This window comes from Pseudorasbora parva, chromosome 20 (assembly GCF_024679245.1).
Source record: "Pseudorasbora parva isolate DD20220531a chromosome 20, ASM2467924v1, whole genome shotgun sequence".
Classification (NCBI taxonomy): Eukaryota; Metazoa; Chordata; class Actinopteri; order Cypriniformes; family Gobionidae; genus Pseudorasbora; species Pseudorasbora parva.
Genome location: NC_090191.1, coordinates 38602852 through 38620211, shown reverse-complemented (window position 1 = coordinate 38620211; position 17360 = coordinate 38602852). Strand labels below are relative to the sequence as shown.

General features: G+C 37.9%; 1 protein-coding gene and 1 long non-coding RNA gene across 4 annotated transcripts in view; one reads left to right on the top strand and one right to left on the bottom strand.

Moving 5' to 3' along the window:
• The window catches only part of rassf3 (Ras association domain family member 3), a 40429-nt gene that overhangs the window by 22335 nt on the left and 734 nt on the right, over positions 1-17360 (bottom strand). The window contains exons 1-2 of one of the 3 annotated variants that reach the window (XM_067427151.1): positions 15275-15409; positions 8997-9130 (exon numbers count right to left, since the gene is read on the bottom strand). In XM_067427151.1, the coding sequence (XP_067283252.1) occupies positions 8997-9130; positions 15275-15395 (255 nt within the window). In that variant the 5' untranslated portion in view covers positions 15396-15409. Of the gene's footprint in view, positions 1-265; positions 716-8996; positions 9131-15274; positions 15410-17360 lie in introns of those variants that run through there. The other 2 variants (XM_067427150.1, XM_067427152.1) reach the window with 2 other exon arrangements.
• Positions 1024-15384, top strand: LOC137048843 (uncharacterized). The gene is made up of 6 exons (XR_010899523.1): positions 1024-1118; positions 2125-2372; positions 6594-6650; positions 9887-10092; positions 14307-14985; positions 15196-15384. It is a non-coding gene; the product is annotated as an uncharacterized lncRNA (long non-coding RNA).

The following is a 17360-nucleotide window of genomic DNA, read 5'->3' as shown; positions in this document are numbered from 1 at the left end:
GGTCATTAATAAGACATGCAGATATAGTTACCTCATATGTGCAACAAGTTAAATAACAGTGAGATACAGTAGGCCTATGTTATGCTTATGGTTAAACTAAAAGTTTAATGATCCAGACTATGAACTCACTGTTGTGAAATGTTTTACTATAACGTTCAATTCAAAGCAATTAGCTGGTCCCACCTGTAAATCAAAAATATGGCTTCCAAAACAAATAAGTAAATGAATACACGAACTGATATAAATCAAATATAAATATATTCACCTTGAGGTTGGTAGGTTTACCCGAAGGCTTCTTGAACAGGGAGGTTCTGGCAGTGAAAAAATATTCCTCTGAATCCTCTTCCAAACTACTGTATCCACTACTCATTGTGCTCGTCCACGACATTTGAAGAGAAACTCGGACACATCCAAAAACAGGCTTTATATCGCGCATATACTGTACTGTATGATAAAGTCAACCGGAGTGAGTCAACGCTGCGAAACTTGAACGCGCGAGTCACTGTCGCTCCCTAACCATCGGCTGCATTTCTCTCAAAAAGACGAAACAGTCGCCAAATTCAAACCAAAACCTCTCCAGTTTCTGTACAGTATCTATATCTAAAATAAATTTTAACTAAAGTGTGTAAAACCCTGTTTTAAAATATCATGTAAAACGCGGCAAGTCGAGTCCTTCCCAAACACCTCTCAAACTAAACTGAGTCCAGTAAACCAGAGCGGCTCGCTATAGAGAACACACCCACATGCACACACACTGAAAACCATTTCCTCATTCACTGGCTCCTGTTGCGTCCCCTACCTGTCTACCTGATTCATGTTTTGTTTTTTTCTCAATATTTATTTTCATAAACGTACTCGGTATTAAGATAAAATAAACCGATGTTAAAAAAAATAGTAGTAGCCTAATAATCAATAGAAATTATTATTGATACAATAATATATTTTTTATTAGTTTGTTTGTTTGGACAATGTTGCCAAGCAACGCACAGCAGCCGTTTCAATCAATTGCGGCGGGAATTTTATAACGGCTTCGATCGAGTGACGAGTTACAAATCACAATTATATGAACGTTTTTTCTCTGTCCAATGATAAAAATATAGCTGGAAATCATTTTTAATGTAAGTTCACTTACCTCTATAAGTATGCAACATGCAGATGCAAGTTTTCTTATTTTTCTTCTTTGAAACATAGCATGGACTACTTCTGAAGTTGGTGCAGGCCTACCATCTGAGCTAAAATTATCGGTTTTGGGCATTTAATACAAGGCAGTACGCCCATACGAAAGGGTGTAGCTGTGGACCAATGCAAACATGAGGACTAAAACTATGTAAAAGTGAAAGACAGTTTGATGACAGACTTCTGTGAGAGATGTGTGTGCATGTACGTATATATTTCTAGGTAGTACTTTGACCAATAGTTTGTCAGGAGAGTGAGAACAACACCTAAACACTGTGAATGTTAATTAACATGTTTGGACTGACCTGTCCATGGTCATAGAGGAAATTGGCTGCCACCACTTTTACAACTTCTCACATTTCAGGTCATGTGATCAAAGACCTTAGACTATCTGTTCATTCGGTCATAAAGAGCAAACATCCATGTGGAAGCTGCTACCCATTAAAATATAAACCCATTCATCCATTGACAAATTACAAGCCTCATTTTTATGACTTTTTGTCAGACTTAAGGTCTGGTTTTGGATCTACCCCACAAGCAAACCCATGTTGGGGTTAGCTGCTCTTTGTAATTTATCCAAAGAAGCTGGGCCCCACTTTTATAGATCACAAATATCTGGAGAGTTAGAAAGTGAACTGACATGAAAGTTGTAGCACATGTAACTTCAGGGAAAATTCTTCTAAAAAGCTATTGTTTTTGTTATATATTAAGTGCTTATTAAAAGAGTACAACATTTATGAAATCCTAAGCAAATTTTCCACTAAACCCATAACAGCCCTGCAGTTTTGGCTTGCAATATCAGTCAGGCGAAATTCGTTACTGCAACCAGCGCCAATTCAAAAGAGCACAGACATCATCTTTACTGTGTTAACAGCTGCTTTGAGGTTTTAGCTTATTATGTTTCCAAACATTTTTCTACTTTATGCATGTATATTTTGTACTTTACAGTGCTTCACATATGACAACAGCCCACCCAGTCAAGAAAAAAAAAACATCGTTCATTCCAAAGAGTGAAATCCAAGCAACATCTGCAGTAGATCAAGGACAGGAAAAAACCACGCCCCACAAACTGCAGCTTTCAAGAGGTTTGTGGAAGGACAGTGCTTAATTTAAACCCAAGAACATGGAGAAGACCTAAAAATACCCTGTCAGAAAAGGAACGGCCAAATCATGCAACCCAAAGGCATCAGTGGTAGGTCAGTATGATTTCTAATTACAGTAGCATAGACTCACAACCATTCGTAAAAGTATTTTATGTTTTGGTGAACTGGTCGATCCCATTTGTATGTTTTCGTACAATTTGTTAGCAACAGTTCGGTTTTGGGGTGGAGCTTCATGCTTACTTTTCATTTTAAGAATCGAATGCTTTCGTACAATCTCATTATATGAATTAATAAGAAATCGCCATCAACATCAATTTCACCCAAAAAACTATTCTTATTCTAGAGAAGAAATACACAAACTTGTTGAAAAGCACAATACATTTAAGTGGAAGTGCCCTCCATATTTCAGTGTTGCCAAGGAGTTTGTGAAAATGTCTCACTCTGCAAGGAGACTCATTTTAAGTACACTACAGAACAATAGGGTTTGTCAAGATGGACACAGAGGTGACCTGTGACTGCTACCTGTAGTTTTTCTGGCTGTGGGCCATAGCCTTCATTATACATTACTCACATTCCTTTGCTTAAGGGGAGTGGCTCATGTTCCCAGCACACAGGCACTGTTTATGTGCCGGCATTTGCATTAAGGCGTGCGGAATGTCTCGCAAATTAACTTAATTTCTTTTACATACACGCAAATAGTTTACTGTGGATGAGCAGATGACCTCAGGAAGTACACACCTTACAACGCTCACTGTCTGATCTGGTCTGGCAGGGTGTGGTTTGAGAGGTCAGGGTGTAAAGCAGTTTCAGTCCTCTAATTGTCCCAAATTATAAGGCTAAGCCTGTCATGACAAATTGCTACATGTACAGTGTTTTCTCTTTAACTATACTTCAAGAGACCATTGCATAACGGTAATGTTAGAGAATTTATTTGCTGACAAAGATGAGTGTATGAAAATTAATTTTAGACTCAATTAGTGGCAAACCTTTGCACACCTTTACACACAATAATCACAAGTGACTTAAACCAATACTTTAAAGCATAGAACCCCTATCGGCATCCAAAAGGAGTATTTAGCACAAGGTTTTTTAAACACCTAAAGGTGTTAGTTCCCCTCTGCTCAGATACTCCAGGAGTTTCTGTTTTGGGATGCTCAAGATATGGATATGATCTCAAAAAGACAAGAATCAGTGGGAAGCTGAAACAGACAGTGACTTCAGCTTCTCAGTCTTAACACTAGCGAGATCCAAACCGAGATCAGGGTTTTCTGCACAAACAATCAGTGTTCACCATACCAAGATGGAAATCATAGTCTTTTCTCCAGCCAAACCTCACAAATCCAGACAGTAAAGCAAGACTAAATAGAAGGTAATTTGGTACCAGAATGCACACAAAGACACCCACAGTTAACAGTCTAACCCAAGTACAGGTTCTGTCTTGTCTTGTGGTGGGTTTCAGAAGGTTTTTTGAAGTCTTTACAGTACATACAGGCACAAAGATCTGTTATCTTACAATCTTTTCCATTCTGCAGTCTGAATTCAGGAAAGCCTCTATACTTTGATTTAAATAGTTTTATCTTAACATAAACATTGAGCTGAGATGGGCCTGACCTCTATAAACAACAGATTGATTCAAACTCTCTAGGCTAAACCTACAATAGCTCCATGACTGAATGAAAAGCGAGTGGAAGGATAAAGATAAGGCCTGATGGATTGTGAGAACAAATTTGACAACATCCCCTCACTCTGGGTAGAGAACGCATGCATCCTATAAATTAAATTGAAGGCACAATATGCAAGAATTTTGTTTAGAAAAAAACAAGACTGGAACAATGTTATATATTTTGTGGACTTGTGTAGGCCCTTCTCACATTATCCCAAATGTTTCCAAGAATGTTTAAATCCAGAGAGTTTTCCAGTTTTATTTTGTAGAAACCATGGAAACACCAAAGACGTTTAATATAATATGTGTTTTATTAGACAGATGAGCAAATGTTTGAAAACATTCACTGACAGAAAACTGATCATTGTTCTACAGCGCAACACAGTTAGTCTTATTGTTTAAATGTGATTTTCTTGATTTACCGCGAGTACCATGTTTTACCACCTAATATCGATCTAGCTCACTGCAGTGTGCAACAAGTGTCTCATATTAGCTGCAGAGCGAATGCACATCATTATAACATAACTTTCGGCACACTCAAATGCATCTAATATAAAACAGCTCAGCATTACCCCACATACACATGAGCGGAAGAAGCGGAAGCGCTCGTCTGCAGTGTAATTAAAACTCTGCGAAATCAAGGCATCATCAAGCTACGCATTTGATTTGAAACGACCTCTAGCTGCAAAATATATCATAATGTGCTTTAATTATAGTTTGGTTATCCTACATTTTTAGAGTCAGAAAAATCCAAACATAGTTTTACAGAACATGTTTGTTATCAATCCCAAAGGTTTGTGCATAAATTGTGTGGTCCAACCTGCTTCGGCGCTTTTTACTTCTAGATCCAGCTGAGCCTGTCAGCTAATCAAGTCCTTATGAATGTGGTGACGGCTGGGAGCTATTAGCAAACACTCATTCACAGGCAGAGAAGCAGGGTGCACTTTTTCCATGGAAAGGTACTTTATTACTGTTTGATATACGTAGAAGTAGCCACAGCAACCATTCTGTCAAAGGGTCTTCGGTTAAGGTGGCTCCATGGTTTAATTTAGGCTTGATTAAAATACTCTCTTAGGACCTGAGAACTTACATTACATGCATTGATGAATTGCAATTACGTAGAAACATTTACAGCGTTTGGAAAACAGCGAAATACAATAGCAAAGGTTTTTTTTGGATCCGTGTGTGAGCATTATGTGAGGTGCTTGCTGGATAGTTACCGCTGACCTAGTTGACTGACTGAAGATCTAAAAAAAGAGGTGGGATTAGCACTTAAGATAGCGTTTAATCCTAGACCTGAGGGTAGAAGACCTACCTGCTTATTCTGCTCCGAGGATAAGAGGGTTTGTCTTCTTTAAAGTCATGTGAACTAAAAGTCAATTATGGTCGCAGACTGTGGTCCACCAATAAGGTCAAGGGGCCTGACCTGGACAGGAGGGTATTTATAGATTCGTTTAGGAATGTCATGAAAGACTGTTAAAAGCCAAAGTGAATTCTTGTAGCATTCCAATCCAGCAAAGAACAAAAAAAATTCCCATGCTTCATAACTGGCAAAGTTAAGCTAAGCAAATGTCAATCTAGCCCTACACAATGAATGCAATGCTTGAGGTGTGATAAATCAGATGTCAGTAAATGTTAAAATATTACATGCCTACATTTTACAGTCCTTACCACATTTCAGCACTCAAAGATCAGCTGAGCTTCGGCCAACCCACTGATGCTTCATTACACATGTTCCAATAGAAAGCATGATTAAACATCATGTTATCTGTGACATTTGCAGGCAGAAATATTATGCAGGCATAAACTCTAAACCCAATGTGACGCAGAGCCAAATCAACTCAGTCTAAGTCAATCAGCCAATTGATTTACAATCTTTTCACATGACCGTCCTGACCCTGATACTGTAGTGCAGACGTGAACTTTTACTAAAATATCTATCCTTCTCAATTGGCTTGCATGAACAAAATTCAATGCTAAACATACAGTAAGCTAACCAATAGAGACCAGATTGTGTAACAAGTATCCCCCTTTCTTGAAGTCACATGGACATGTGGTTAGTGTGGCAGAGTTATAACTTTGCCTCTTGAATTTTGGACCAGTTTCACCACCCAGAGAGTTCCCAGCATTCAGCTCACGCCTGCCAAAATACTGCTGCCTCACAGAAAGAAAAAAAAAACATTATCCTTCTGCATACTTGTGCTGACCTAAACTTTAGCATGCTTTTTTTTTCACAAAAGCACAAAACAAGTTAAGTTGTAAAACATTGTGTTGCAATAAAAAATGATGTCGATTTAATGCCCTTGATTGTCTCAGCAGGACCTACAGTGATCTTTGGTATGCACAAATGGGTGGCACAATTTGGAGCCTATTAGTTATTGTGGTCAATCCACCTATATTTTTGTGTTTGTATCTGTGCTTGAGTCTAATGTGATGTGTGCAAGACCAAGAAGTGTGTGTGTGTGTGTGTGTGTGTGTGTGTGTGTGTGTGTGTGTGTGTGTGTGTGTGTGTGTGTGTGTGTGTGTGTGTGTGTGTGTGCTCGGTTATGCTGCAGGCATCCTGTGTTTCCTGACAGGAAACTCTCTTTCCTACATCTGTCTGTTTGTTCCTTTTCGTTTGGATCATATTTACACCTCTGTTTCTTTCTCAGGCTCCCACACTATTGCTGATCAAACAGTACAGAAACAGTCCGACCACGTTTTCCAAGGTAAACCACACTTTACAGTAATCCAAAATCTGAGATATGAATCACCCTTACATTACGAACAGACGTACTTGTAGATTTATTAAGCTATCTTTTATAAAATAGCTTAAATTGGATAAGGTGAGCCAAGACTGTAAAATACCAAACTATATATATATAGGCCTATATCATTTTTAGGAATTACATTTGTTCAACAAACTGGATGTTATGATATTATGTCTTAAATTTGTATTTCATTTTGCCCTTGTATTTTATCAGTGGTTTGTTTTTGCATTGTTCAGAGGGTGTTACATGTAGACACCCTGTCCTCCCTACATTTACATCCCTCTCCCAACCATCAGCGCTTTGTGTGACCTTGTCTGGCCCTGAGTAACATGGCTGACTCAAACGACTGTCTTCAGGGGGAGGGGGGGCTTCTGGTTTGGAATGTTGGGTGTACATGAAGAGTCAAACACACGCACACTAAAATGAATGTTAGACTCGTCCATGTTTAGACGGACACAGACAGCTGGTTCCTCACTGTCCTGTGAGAATGTACACACCCATGTTTAATCCCAAATTACTAACGAACCAATTTAAGACCTCACACAAACGATACGGCACCATCTACCAGTGCACTATGTGCTAAACATCCACAATACAAATAATCTAACTGCATAATATGATGTATTGCACATTTGCATACATTTTATATTTGGTACATGTCAAATTGTTTTATTAAACTGGGACATAATAGCACATTTGTGGTCATGACTAGCATACCGGTAATAAAAAGTCAAACTAAAAGACAGCTGAGATTTTGTCGGTTACAAAGCTTTTCATAACATATATGATTCATAGCTTTGATATGTGGGTCACTATGTTACCAAATTTGTGAATCTAACATGTGCTAAACTGGAATATCACATAAAACATTTGGTAATAAAGAAGCGTTTCCATCCCATATGTTCAAATGAACAAAATCGACACTTGCTGGGAAATTGGCGCAAAATATCTGTAGACTAATAAAAATGGCAATTGTTTATTGCAATCGGAGAAGTTACTGGGGCTCTTTTTTCCTACATCAGAAATAACTTGCAAGTAAAAAACTGTCATTTTATCTTCTAATTGTTTTTTTAAATGTGATATCCCACAATGTGCATTAAAATAGGTGGATGGAAACAGCTAGTGTCACAAAGAAATGTCTGGGTCAGTCATATTTTAACTCCAAAATATTAAAAAAAAACTATAGTTATATTGTGCGTAGTGAAAGTTGTCTAGTTTTAGGACTATTACGATTATTTTCATGACAATTAAGCACATATTGTACACACTGCATATTTTCAGGTCTGCTTTACAACTTAATATTGAAATAATATATATTAATCAGATCATATTAATCTGAATCACTTTTCTATTCCAACCTGTCACAATACAGTTAGCCTCATTAACATAGCAGTTCACATATTCCAAAAACTTTTCCTGCGCCACAGTGAACTGACAGACCTGGATTAGTGTGAAGAGCACACATACCACACTGACCTGTGTGTTGACCCCGCCAGGTCGCACACACACTGCTCGTCTTTCATTAATACTGAGCAGTTTACAGAGCGTTGGGGGTGATAGTCTTAAACTAGCACAGGCACATGAGAACAAAACTGAACACTATGGGAACCAGAAGAATTCTGCCCAAGAGTAATATCCTGCCATTGTTATTTCCAGGCCAAGTGCAATAGGAATGAGCGTGTATGTGTGTGTGTGTGTGTGTGTGTGTGTGTGTGTGTGTGTGTGTGTGTGTGTGTGTGTGTGTGCGTGTGTGTGTGTGCTTTTTTTATATTAATATAAACCTGAGATCACCTACATTGTGGGGGCCAGCCAATGGTCCCCACAATGTAAATGGATTCGTAAACATACTAAATTATGTTTTTTTGAAAATGTAAAAATGCAGAATGTTTCCTGTGATAAGTAGGTTTAGGGGCAGTCTAGGGGGATATAATGTACAGTTTGTACAGTGTAAAATCTATTACGCCTATGGAAAGTATGTTTTCACTCATAGAAACCTTCAAAGACATAATCTCAGCTCCATTAATCTGCCAATGAAGACTCTAATAACACACAAAACCAAAGTGATCAAGAATGAATTTAACATTGCTACATTTCCAGCAAAACTGAGATTGCTTCAGGTCTTGTATCTGGATTTGTTCTCCCCCTTGTGGTCACACTATCTATCACTAACAGATACCCAATCCTGTTCCTGGAGATCCACCTGCAAGGTTCAGATCATCCAGGCCTGATCTGTATTTCAGATGATATACTGAACTGAAAGTGCATACAAATGTCAAAGTGTGCTCAAATAAACTCTGTACTCACGCTGTGTGAGGACTGGTTGTTGTTAAGATGGTCCTGAGCAAGAGCGCTGAGAGGGCATCCATTAATGGATCCGTTCGGATGGCAGTCTAGCGCCACCTGGTCTCTGCACTGAGCATGACATGTGTATTTGCAACCTGGAGGAGAGGAAACAAGAACAGACAGCAGTTACTCCCAAAATATTCTTAAAAATATTAACTTTTATAGACTTTTATACCTAAAACTGAACTTAACTTGCTGCTGCAAAGCATTAGCATTGCAGTACATTTGTAAAAAAAAAAAAAAAAAAAAAAACGTTCTTTTTGTGTGGTTTTACCAACTTGCTAGGTATTATTTAGTAAATATTTATTATTTACTTGCTAGGGTTTCTAGACGACACGAGCCCATCCTTTCACCCGCCAGGTGAACATTTGGTTTAGAAAAGCAAGAGCACACCTCTCCTCAACAAACAGCATCTCTTTTTTTTCTCAATAGCAGATTTAGTGAAATACAGTGTTTTTTTTGATGGGCTAAATGGAAATATCGGTTTGCAAATAAGATGCCGCACTTGCACATTTTTTAGCGTAGAAAAGTATAATCACGTGTGTAAGGAAGATGTAAGGAAACACCAAACACATTAAGACATGCATTGCCATGTTATGCATACTTCCACTTGCATATGAATACATGTTATCTGATGCTGAAACAAAATACATCTCAGAAATGCATTGGATGGATACTTAAATATGATTAGACACTAAGAAGAGCATCCTCTGCTTTCCAATCCTCACCAGAGCCACTGTTCATAGAAAACATCACCCATAACCACATACACTTGCTTATTCTTGCAAACATAAATGTCATGAGGCATTTTTCACTGGCTAAATAAAATCCCGTTGGTGCTTTTATTTCAGTTCCTGTTGCTGTTATGACCTACCTGAAGACTGACGCTGAGTGATTTTGCCATAAAGTTTGCAGAATGCTGCTCCCATCCCACACAAGCATATGAGTGATGACGCTTTCTGTCTCGAAAGCTTAACTCACGGCATGCCATCAGAAAAACAAACGCTCATCCTGTGCAGTCCACTCTCAGAACAGAAGGACAATCTCAATCTCCAAGGTAACTCAGTGTATGTCTCTCTCTCTCTCTCTCTCTCTCTCTCTCTCTCTCTCTCTCTCTCTCTCTCTCTCTCTCTCTCTCTCTCACCTCTCTCTCTCTCTCTCTCTCTCTCTCTCTCTCTCTCTCTCTCTCTCTCTCTCTCTCTCTCTCTCAGTGTGCTGAGTCGGTTGATTTGACTGTCAAATGCTAAACGGTTTTGGCCATAAAATGATGGACACATACAGGATAGGTGATGAGGGAAGCACTTTGTGATTAAATGTATTTTTATCACAACTGTACACACCCTAAATACATCACCCTTAATATTCAGAATTATTAAACAATTCAACTGATTATTAAACAATTACTTTTACTGTTTATGTCACAGCACTGCAGATACTTTGCTACTTGTTAGTCAGAGGCATTCCCATTTTATAGAGCATTTGATTAGACAAAAAACATTAAACAATACATTATGCATTATGCAACATTATGCAAGATGAGTCGTCAGTGTTTTTTATTATGCATTGGGCCCTGTTTACACCTGGTATTAAGATCGTTTCGGTAGATCAGATCACGAGACACATTTCTGATTACACCTGGTGTTTTAATTGCCTATTTTGTCCATTTTCAATCACTTCTGTCCTGATTTCATTGAGGAGAGGGTCTACAGGCGGGGAAATGTATGGGTTTTTTCAGATCTTTCGATCTAATGGGCGAAATAAGCTCACGCAGAACATGACTGGATATGTCCGAAAATCATACAGCGAGCAATAAGCATCATCTTTCGTTTCTGCTCTGACAGCCGCAAGACCAGTCGAACGTGATGAGTGTGTGTTGGACATCAGGAATGGTGAGAGAACATTGTGCTTTATTGAAGGTGTTTTTCACCTTCAAACCAAACTCAAGTTTTGATTCGATATAGGGTAGGCGTCTTTTGTGATGGTTTGAACACAATCGACCACATGAGCATACACACTATGAAAGCAATCAGGTCGAATAAGTGGACAAGCTTGAAGCGTTTTAGACCCCGTATACACCTGCATTTAGCGTCGTCCACTTGTGATCCAATCGACCAAAACGCATCTTAATACCAGGTGTAAACAGAGCCATGTTTTTTATGTGTGTTTGTGCTTAAAGATCATTTTGGTAACTTTTCTAGGAAGTACACTACAGTATGTTAACCTCAGACATTTGCACTAAATGCCACAAAACGCCCAAATTTCACTTAATGAGGTCTTTAAAAATGGCTTGCAAAGGTTTAACTCCACTAACTCATGGGTCTTTTCTTTACTCAAGTCAAGATCTTTACTGACAGCAATCTAAATCATGCACAATGCACCCATAATTCACCATCTGCTCCTCTTGGTTTTAAATGCCCATATTGAATCTTTTCCCCCCTCAAACAGACAAAGAAAGGACAATCACTAATAAGATCTTGTTCATTTATTTTCTGCTAAACAGCAACACGATTAAATGGAGGACAAACGGTCCCCAGTAAACTCATATGAGCCTCTAAAGTTTCAGAAGAGATCTCAAACTGTGCTCAGATTACCAGTGTCTGTAATCAGAAGTTAGAATCTCAAACATTTCTCAATAAATTCTTCAAAGGCCAAAGTATGTGAGCTATGCTGTCCACATTAATTTCATCACTCTACTGTACGTCAACACTCATCACTTATCTCATATATGTCTTTTTATTTCTCCTTAAGAATTTAAGACATCTAGAACAAAGTCACTGAGATGCTCATCTCATAATATATTCCTTTGGCAAACAGGAGGAACGCTGCTCTTTTTAAAGATCAGCAGAGAGCAGTATGACACTGAGAATGAGCAATGATAGGGGTGTGATGAAAGTGGATCTTTAATACTGGGGCATGATGGGTAATGGTTGCTTAGAGTGCCATTCTTTTCACAGAGCTGCAGTCTTGACAGTGTAGGAACTGAGCTAATGTATGCGCAACACACACACACACACACACACACACACACACACACACACACACACACACACACACACACACACACACACACACACACACACACACACACACACACACACACACACACACACAAGCACACACAGTCTGTTCTGGTCTCTGGGGTCGGTGGGAAGTGCAGGCCTGTCTCTTCCTTAATTGCACTTCCCATAATGAGGGACGACACTATCGATCAGGAGCAAAAATTCACACACACACACACACACACACACACACACACACACACGCACACGCACGCACGCACGCACGCACGCACGCACACACACACACACACACACGCACACACACGCGCGCACACGCACGCACGCACACGCACGCACACGCAATACTGTCCTGTATCCAGACTGTGGCGTGACGGTGCAATATTTGGGACTCTGTTTCTAAAACTTTGCATGTTGACAGAGAACAAGTCATTCAAGTTCTTAAATGTTTCCTTCACAAACACATTACCGACAGCAGACAGCTCATATAACACAGACACACTCAGATAAAACCCTCATTCCCACAGCAGTCTCACTTTCTGCATATTTACCACCCTCAAAACAAAATACTATTACGTTTGATTTCATTAACAAAAATCTATGCAGCATCTTAATGAACATACAATCCATTCTAAGTAATATGCAAGATAATAAATAGCTAATGTTAATATTGAAAACAACAGTTGACCAGACGATTGATGGGTTTTTAAACTTGCATGAAAAGGAAACGTTTGTAATGGTTAATGTTTTTAAAAGCATGAACCTGAAATTGAAATTCAAGTTAGCTACTAAATTTGGTTTGATGCTAATGCCCTACTGTTAAGGCTTTTGTGAATTTTATGACATCATATGATGTGGTAGTATTTGACAATGCTGGCTTTACTAAAAAATAACCATCAAAGTAGACACTTCCAATCAAGAGTTTAAGGTCAGTATAAGATTTCTTAATGTTTTTGAAAAAAAACTTCTGCTCACCAAGTCTGCATTTATTTGAGATCACAATCACAGTAAAAAAAGAGTATTGTGAAATTTTATTACAATTTAAAATAAATGTTTTCTATCTAAATACATTTTAATATGTAATTTATTCCTGTGATCAAAGCTGAATGTTCAGCATCATATACTCCAGTCTTCAGAGTCACATGATCCTTCAGAAATCATGCTGATTTTCTGCTTATGAAATATTTATTATTATAATCAATGTTGAAAACTTCACTTTTCCATATAATGTTTATTCCATCCTTACAAAAATGTTAAACCATAAAACATTTGTAAACCCCTTTTGTGTTTGATAAAATATGTCCCTCAAACTGACAAAATGACATTTATCTTTGTCGCAAAAGAACTGTGCTGTGCTAGTATAAAATAAAAAAATAAGAAAATATACTTTTTCTACTTTTTCTACTTCTCAGAAATATACTTAAAATTATACTTAACTTACAGAAAAGACAATTTGGCCTATACTTATTCTGAATCTTTTGATCAAAAATATACCTAAAATTAATAAGTATTCCAAGTAAACTTGGATTGTAGTTGTGTTTACTCTTTTAAGTAGTCTATTAAATAATTTTTCCTTTTAGTTTTACATACTTACATGAAAATATAGAAAATATGGACATAGTGTACTTAAAGTGCAAACATGATATATAAATAATAAACAATAAGTATGATGTTAAGAAAAATTACAACTATTCTTGCAGTATAGTAGTTTACTGGATCCTTCAAAGTGTATTTAATAAATAAAAATAAAAAGTGCTCCAAGTATTTAACTAGTAAACTATCAGTATAAAGTTCACTTTTGCAGTAAAAAAAACTTATTTGTAAACTCTGTTACACAAAGTATAATTTATACACAAAAAATGTACAATTAAGACCCAAATAGTATTGAAATAGTACACTTACAAGTATACTGCTAGTACATTAATATTATTATATACTGCATAAAATATCATGGAACTTTACCCAAGGTACTACTTAAATGAACTTGAGGTATGCTTTTATTTAGTTAAATATACTTATTGTTAGGGGAAATATGATGTTGCTTATTTTTGATGGTGCCATTTCCTTGTCAGATGTCTCTCTCATATCAGACTCCCAAAACAATAGAGTGTGTTGGTTAAAACTTGGCAAATCTTGAAAGTAGCCGAGCCTGTCCTTGCTCAGTTGGTCACATAGATAACTATTGTTTCAGTCTGTGCTGTTTCAGGAACAAGATAAGAATAGAGATTCTCATGTTGCTTTCTGTTCACAACAGGGTCGTCTCCATTCTAGCTCGGCTCCGCGCTGGGATTAGATCAGGCCGCTGAAACAACACACTGCAGAAGCCACACACGCACCAACGTTCGGAGGTCACGACAACACCTGCCTGTGACAAAATGTCAAGAAAACACTCCATTCCTTGGCAATCAGTTTTCATTACTTAAGTCACCCACTCAATTGATGTTAAACTGACAAACTATTTGGCATGTTATTGTGAACCTCTTCCCACATCGGTCCCAGACCGTAGGACGGCGAGCAGATGTTTTTAGTGCTATGGTCTGTGTTTGCTCGGTGGGAGTGGGAATTGCGCTACTTAGCACAGCATTTGTGCCTAAAAAGTGTGAAGTTAACATTACTGTATGTCAACTGACACACCGCAGCCCACAGAAACACAACATGATCCCACACACAAAATACAACAACGACAGTCCACAGCTTACTCATACTCATTCAGAGTTTGCTCATCCCTTTTGTGATCAACAATCTCAGACCACAGTAACAGTTTGTTGTGATGCTATGCTAATGAACATCACAGTTTGGATTCAGTTTAATGAAGATCAGCATTGTTTAGGTTTAGGCTTAAAATAATTTCCAATGCCTCTTTTAACTTGTGCCAATAATAAACCTCATATCAATGAACTAGACACCATGACCAGCAACCTAGCATCAGGACGGTGAGTTTTGCATATGCACGGACTTACATTTGCATTATGAAATGTAAAAATGATCAAGATTGATTATCAACACCTATTTTATATAAGCAAGAGTTAATGGCAATAGTTGACTAAACACATACAGATTAATAATAATACATAATAAAAAAACTTCATTTTTTAAGATAAATTCTAGAAATGACACTAATATCTGTCTTCATTGTTCCATAGATTGCAATGAATCCGGGACTTTGTGCTGCCCATTATCGTCATTAACTTCATTAAATTAGCCAAAGAGATCTGGACCCACCGGATGACTTCCACAGCAGACTAACTTCCAGTCGACCGGAGCGCTGCATCACTTTTGGAAGGCGAAAGAGGATTCCAGTAAGTCTCCTTAAAGTTCTTCCGAACCCTTTTCCCAGACCCATGACTTAAATTCCACTGCCCGCCCAGAACAACATCGGGTCCTGCTTCAACCTCTGAGCATTTACTGGCTAAAATGTGTTCCCTTCAGCACTGAACCTGCATCGCAGCTTCTAACAACGACCCGGTTGTAGCCTCCTGTCATTAAGCCAGTGTGTGTGTGCAGTTGTTCCCCTGTCTCTGCGTCAGCTGGTTGAGGGGTAGCCCATTGTGAGCTATGGTTGTGCTGTGACAGGACGGTGTGCCTTCTCTAGACACACTGTCACTGCCGCTACACAAACAGACAGATGGGCATTAGGGGAGCGAACAGGTGGGTGTCAAATAGCAGGACACAATACAGTCGAGCTAGGAAGGCCAAAAGGTTGTGAGATCCACGGAGCTGGAATAAGGGCATCTTTGCTCATTTTGCTTAGGTATACTGTACATACAGACTATTATTTGCAGTTAAGTGAATAAAATCAAACAGACATACAGGCGCTTTCACTGCATTAAAGATCCATCAAGTCATTATGACCATTAGAAAACTCCATTAAAAGTAATAAATATATACATAATTTTTCCCCCCTTTTCATAATGCTTTTGTTTAGACTTTGGATATATGCAAATTAACAGCATTATAGTATTTCACATGAAATGATAGCATCTCAGTGCTATTTTGTTATAATATTAAATTTTGTTTTAAATCGGTTTTTTTTATATTTCTATATAACAATTTTTTTTTTTATCAGTTTTATAATTTTAAATTAGTTTTAAAAAGTAATTTCAGCACTTCAATTACTACTTATTTGTCATGGCAACATTTCTAATTGTACATTTTTCTATATTTATTTTTAATTTTCTTTCAGCTTTATTTAATTTACCAATTTTATTTTAACAATAACATTGCTACTAAATTCCACACAATACTGTTTTATACAAGCATATTCTTACTCTTTAATTTAGATTTATATAAACCCATTTAACACCCATTTGTATGTAAAGACACACACACATTCACACACTACTATGTTACTGCTCTGATATGTACTCTACTGTAAACAAGGTCAATAACCCACATCAATGCGCCCACATAAACACCACACAAACCTATACTCTCGCATAATACACAAGTTAGAGAGCACTTTCTCTGTCCACATATTCCAGCATCTGTAAGTGTAAGCCCCTTAAAATGTTAATGACAAAATTAAAGGCTAGTCGACTTGAGAGGGCAGAGTGAACATTGGATGGCTGCTCTAAAAACAGGCTTTCAACCTAATCAGCCGAGCCAGAGGCTTTCTCGCTCTCAATTACCTGATCACTCGAGTCAAGCAGCAAGAAGACTCAGTGAAACTTTGTCCAGTTGTTCCATTTGAGTTAACACTTGTGAATGGACAACCTCAGTCAAGTGACAGAGAGCCATAAGGAGAATGATTCGGGGAATATTTGGCTCTCTTATGATCAAAAACACACATGATCATGCTTTCTAAGGAATAACAAATACAAATTTGGTTGTGGATGGAAGCAGACAATGCTTTGCATATGAGTTTAAGGAATGTTTTCACTAAAAACAAAGCAGGGTATTCAGTCAGGAATGAAAATGGCAACCAGCGACCATTTCAGCGCATACCATTTGAGTCCTAAAGGAATTCTGATTACACGTGTAGGTCTGACTACCGCATTGTCATGTATAAATATTAGACATATTTGTGACATATGTACTGTAGAATAAATGTGGGTGCTAAAGGTGCAACTCAGGGAACGTATAAACCCAAACCAGTTCGTCCACATGCCTGTAGATGAGTGTGTGAGGAAGAACGTGCACTGACTTTATGATGTTTTTATGAAACATTCAATTATATTTCAATTTAGCATGCACTTTTATCCAAAGTAACTTATAATACACTAAAAACAGTCATTCCCCTTACAGCAACAATGTGTCATGATCAACAGCACAATGGTGAATTGACCTTTTCTTGATACTAATATAGCCT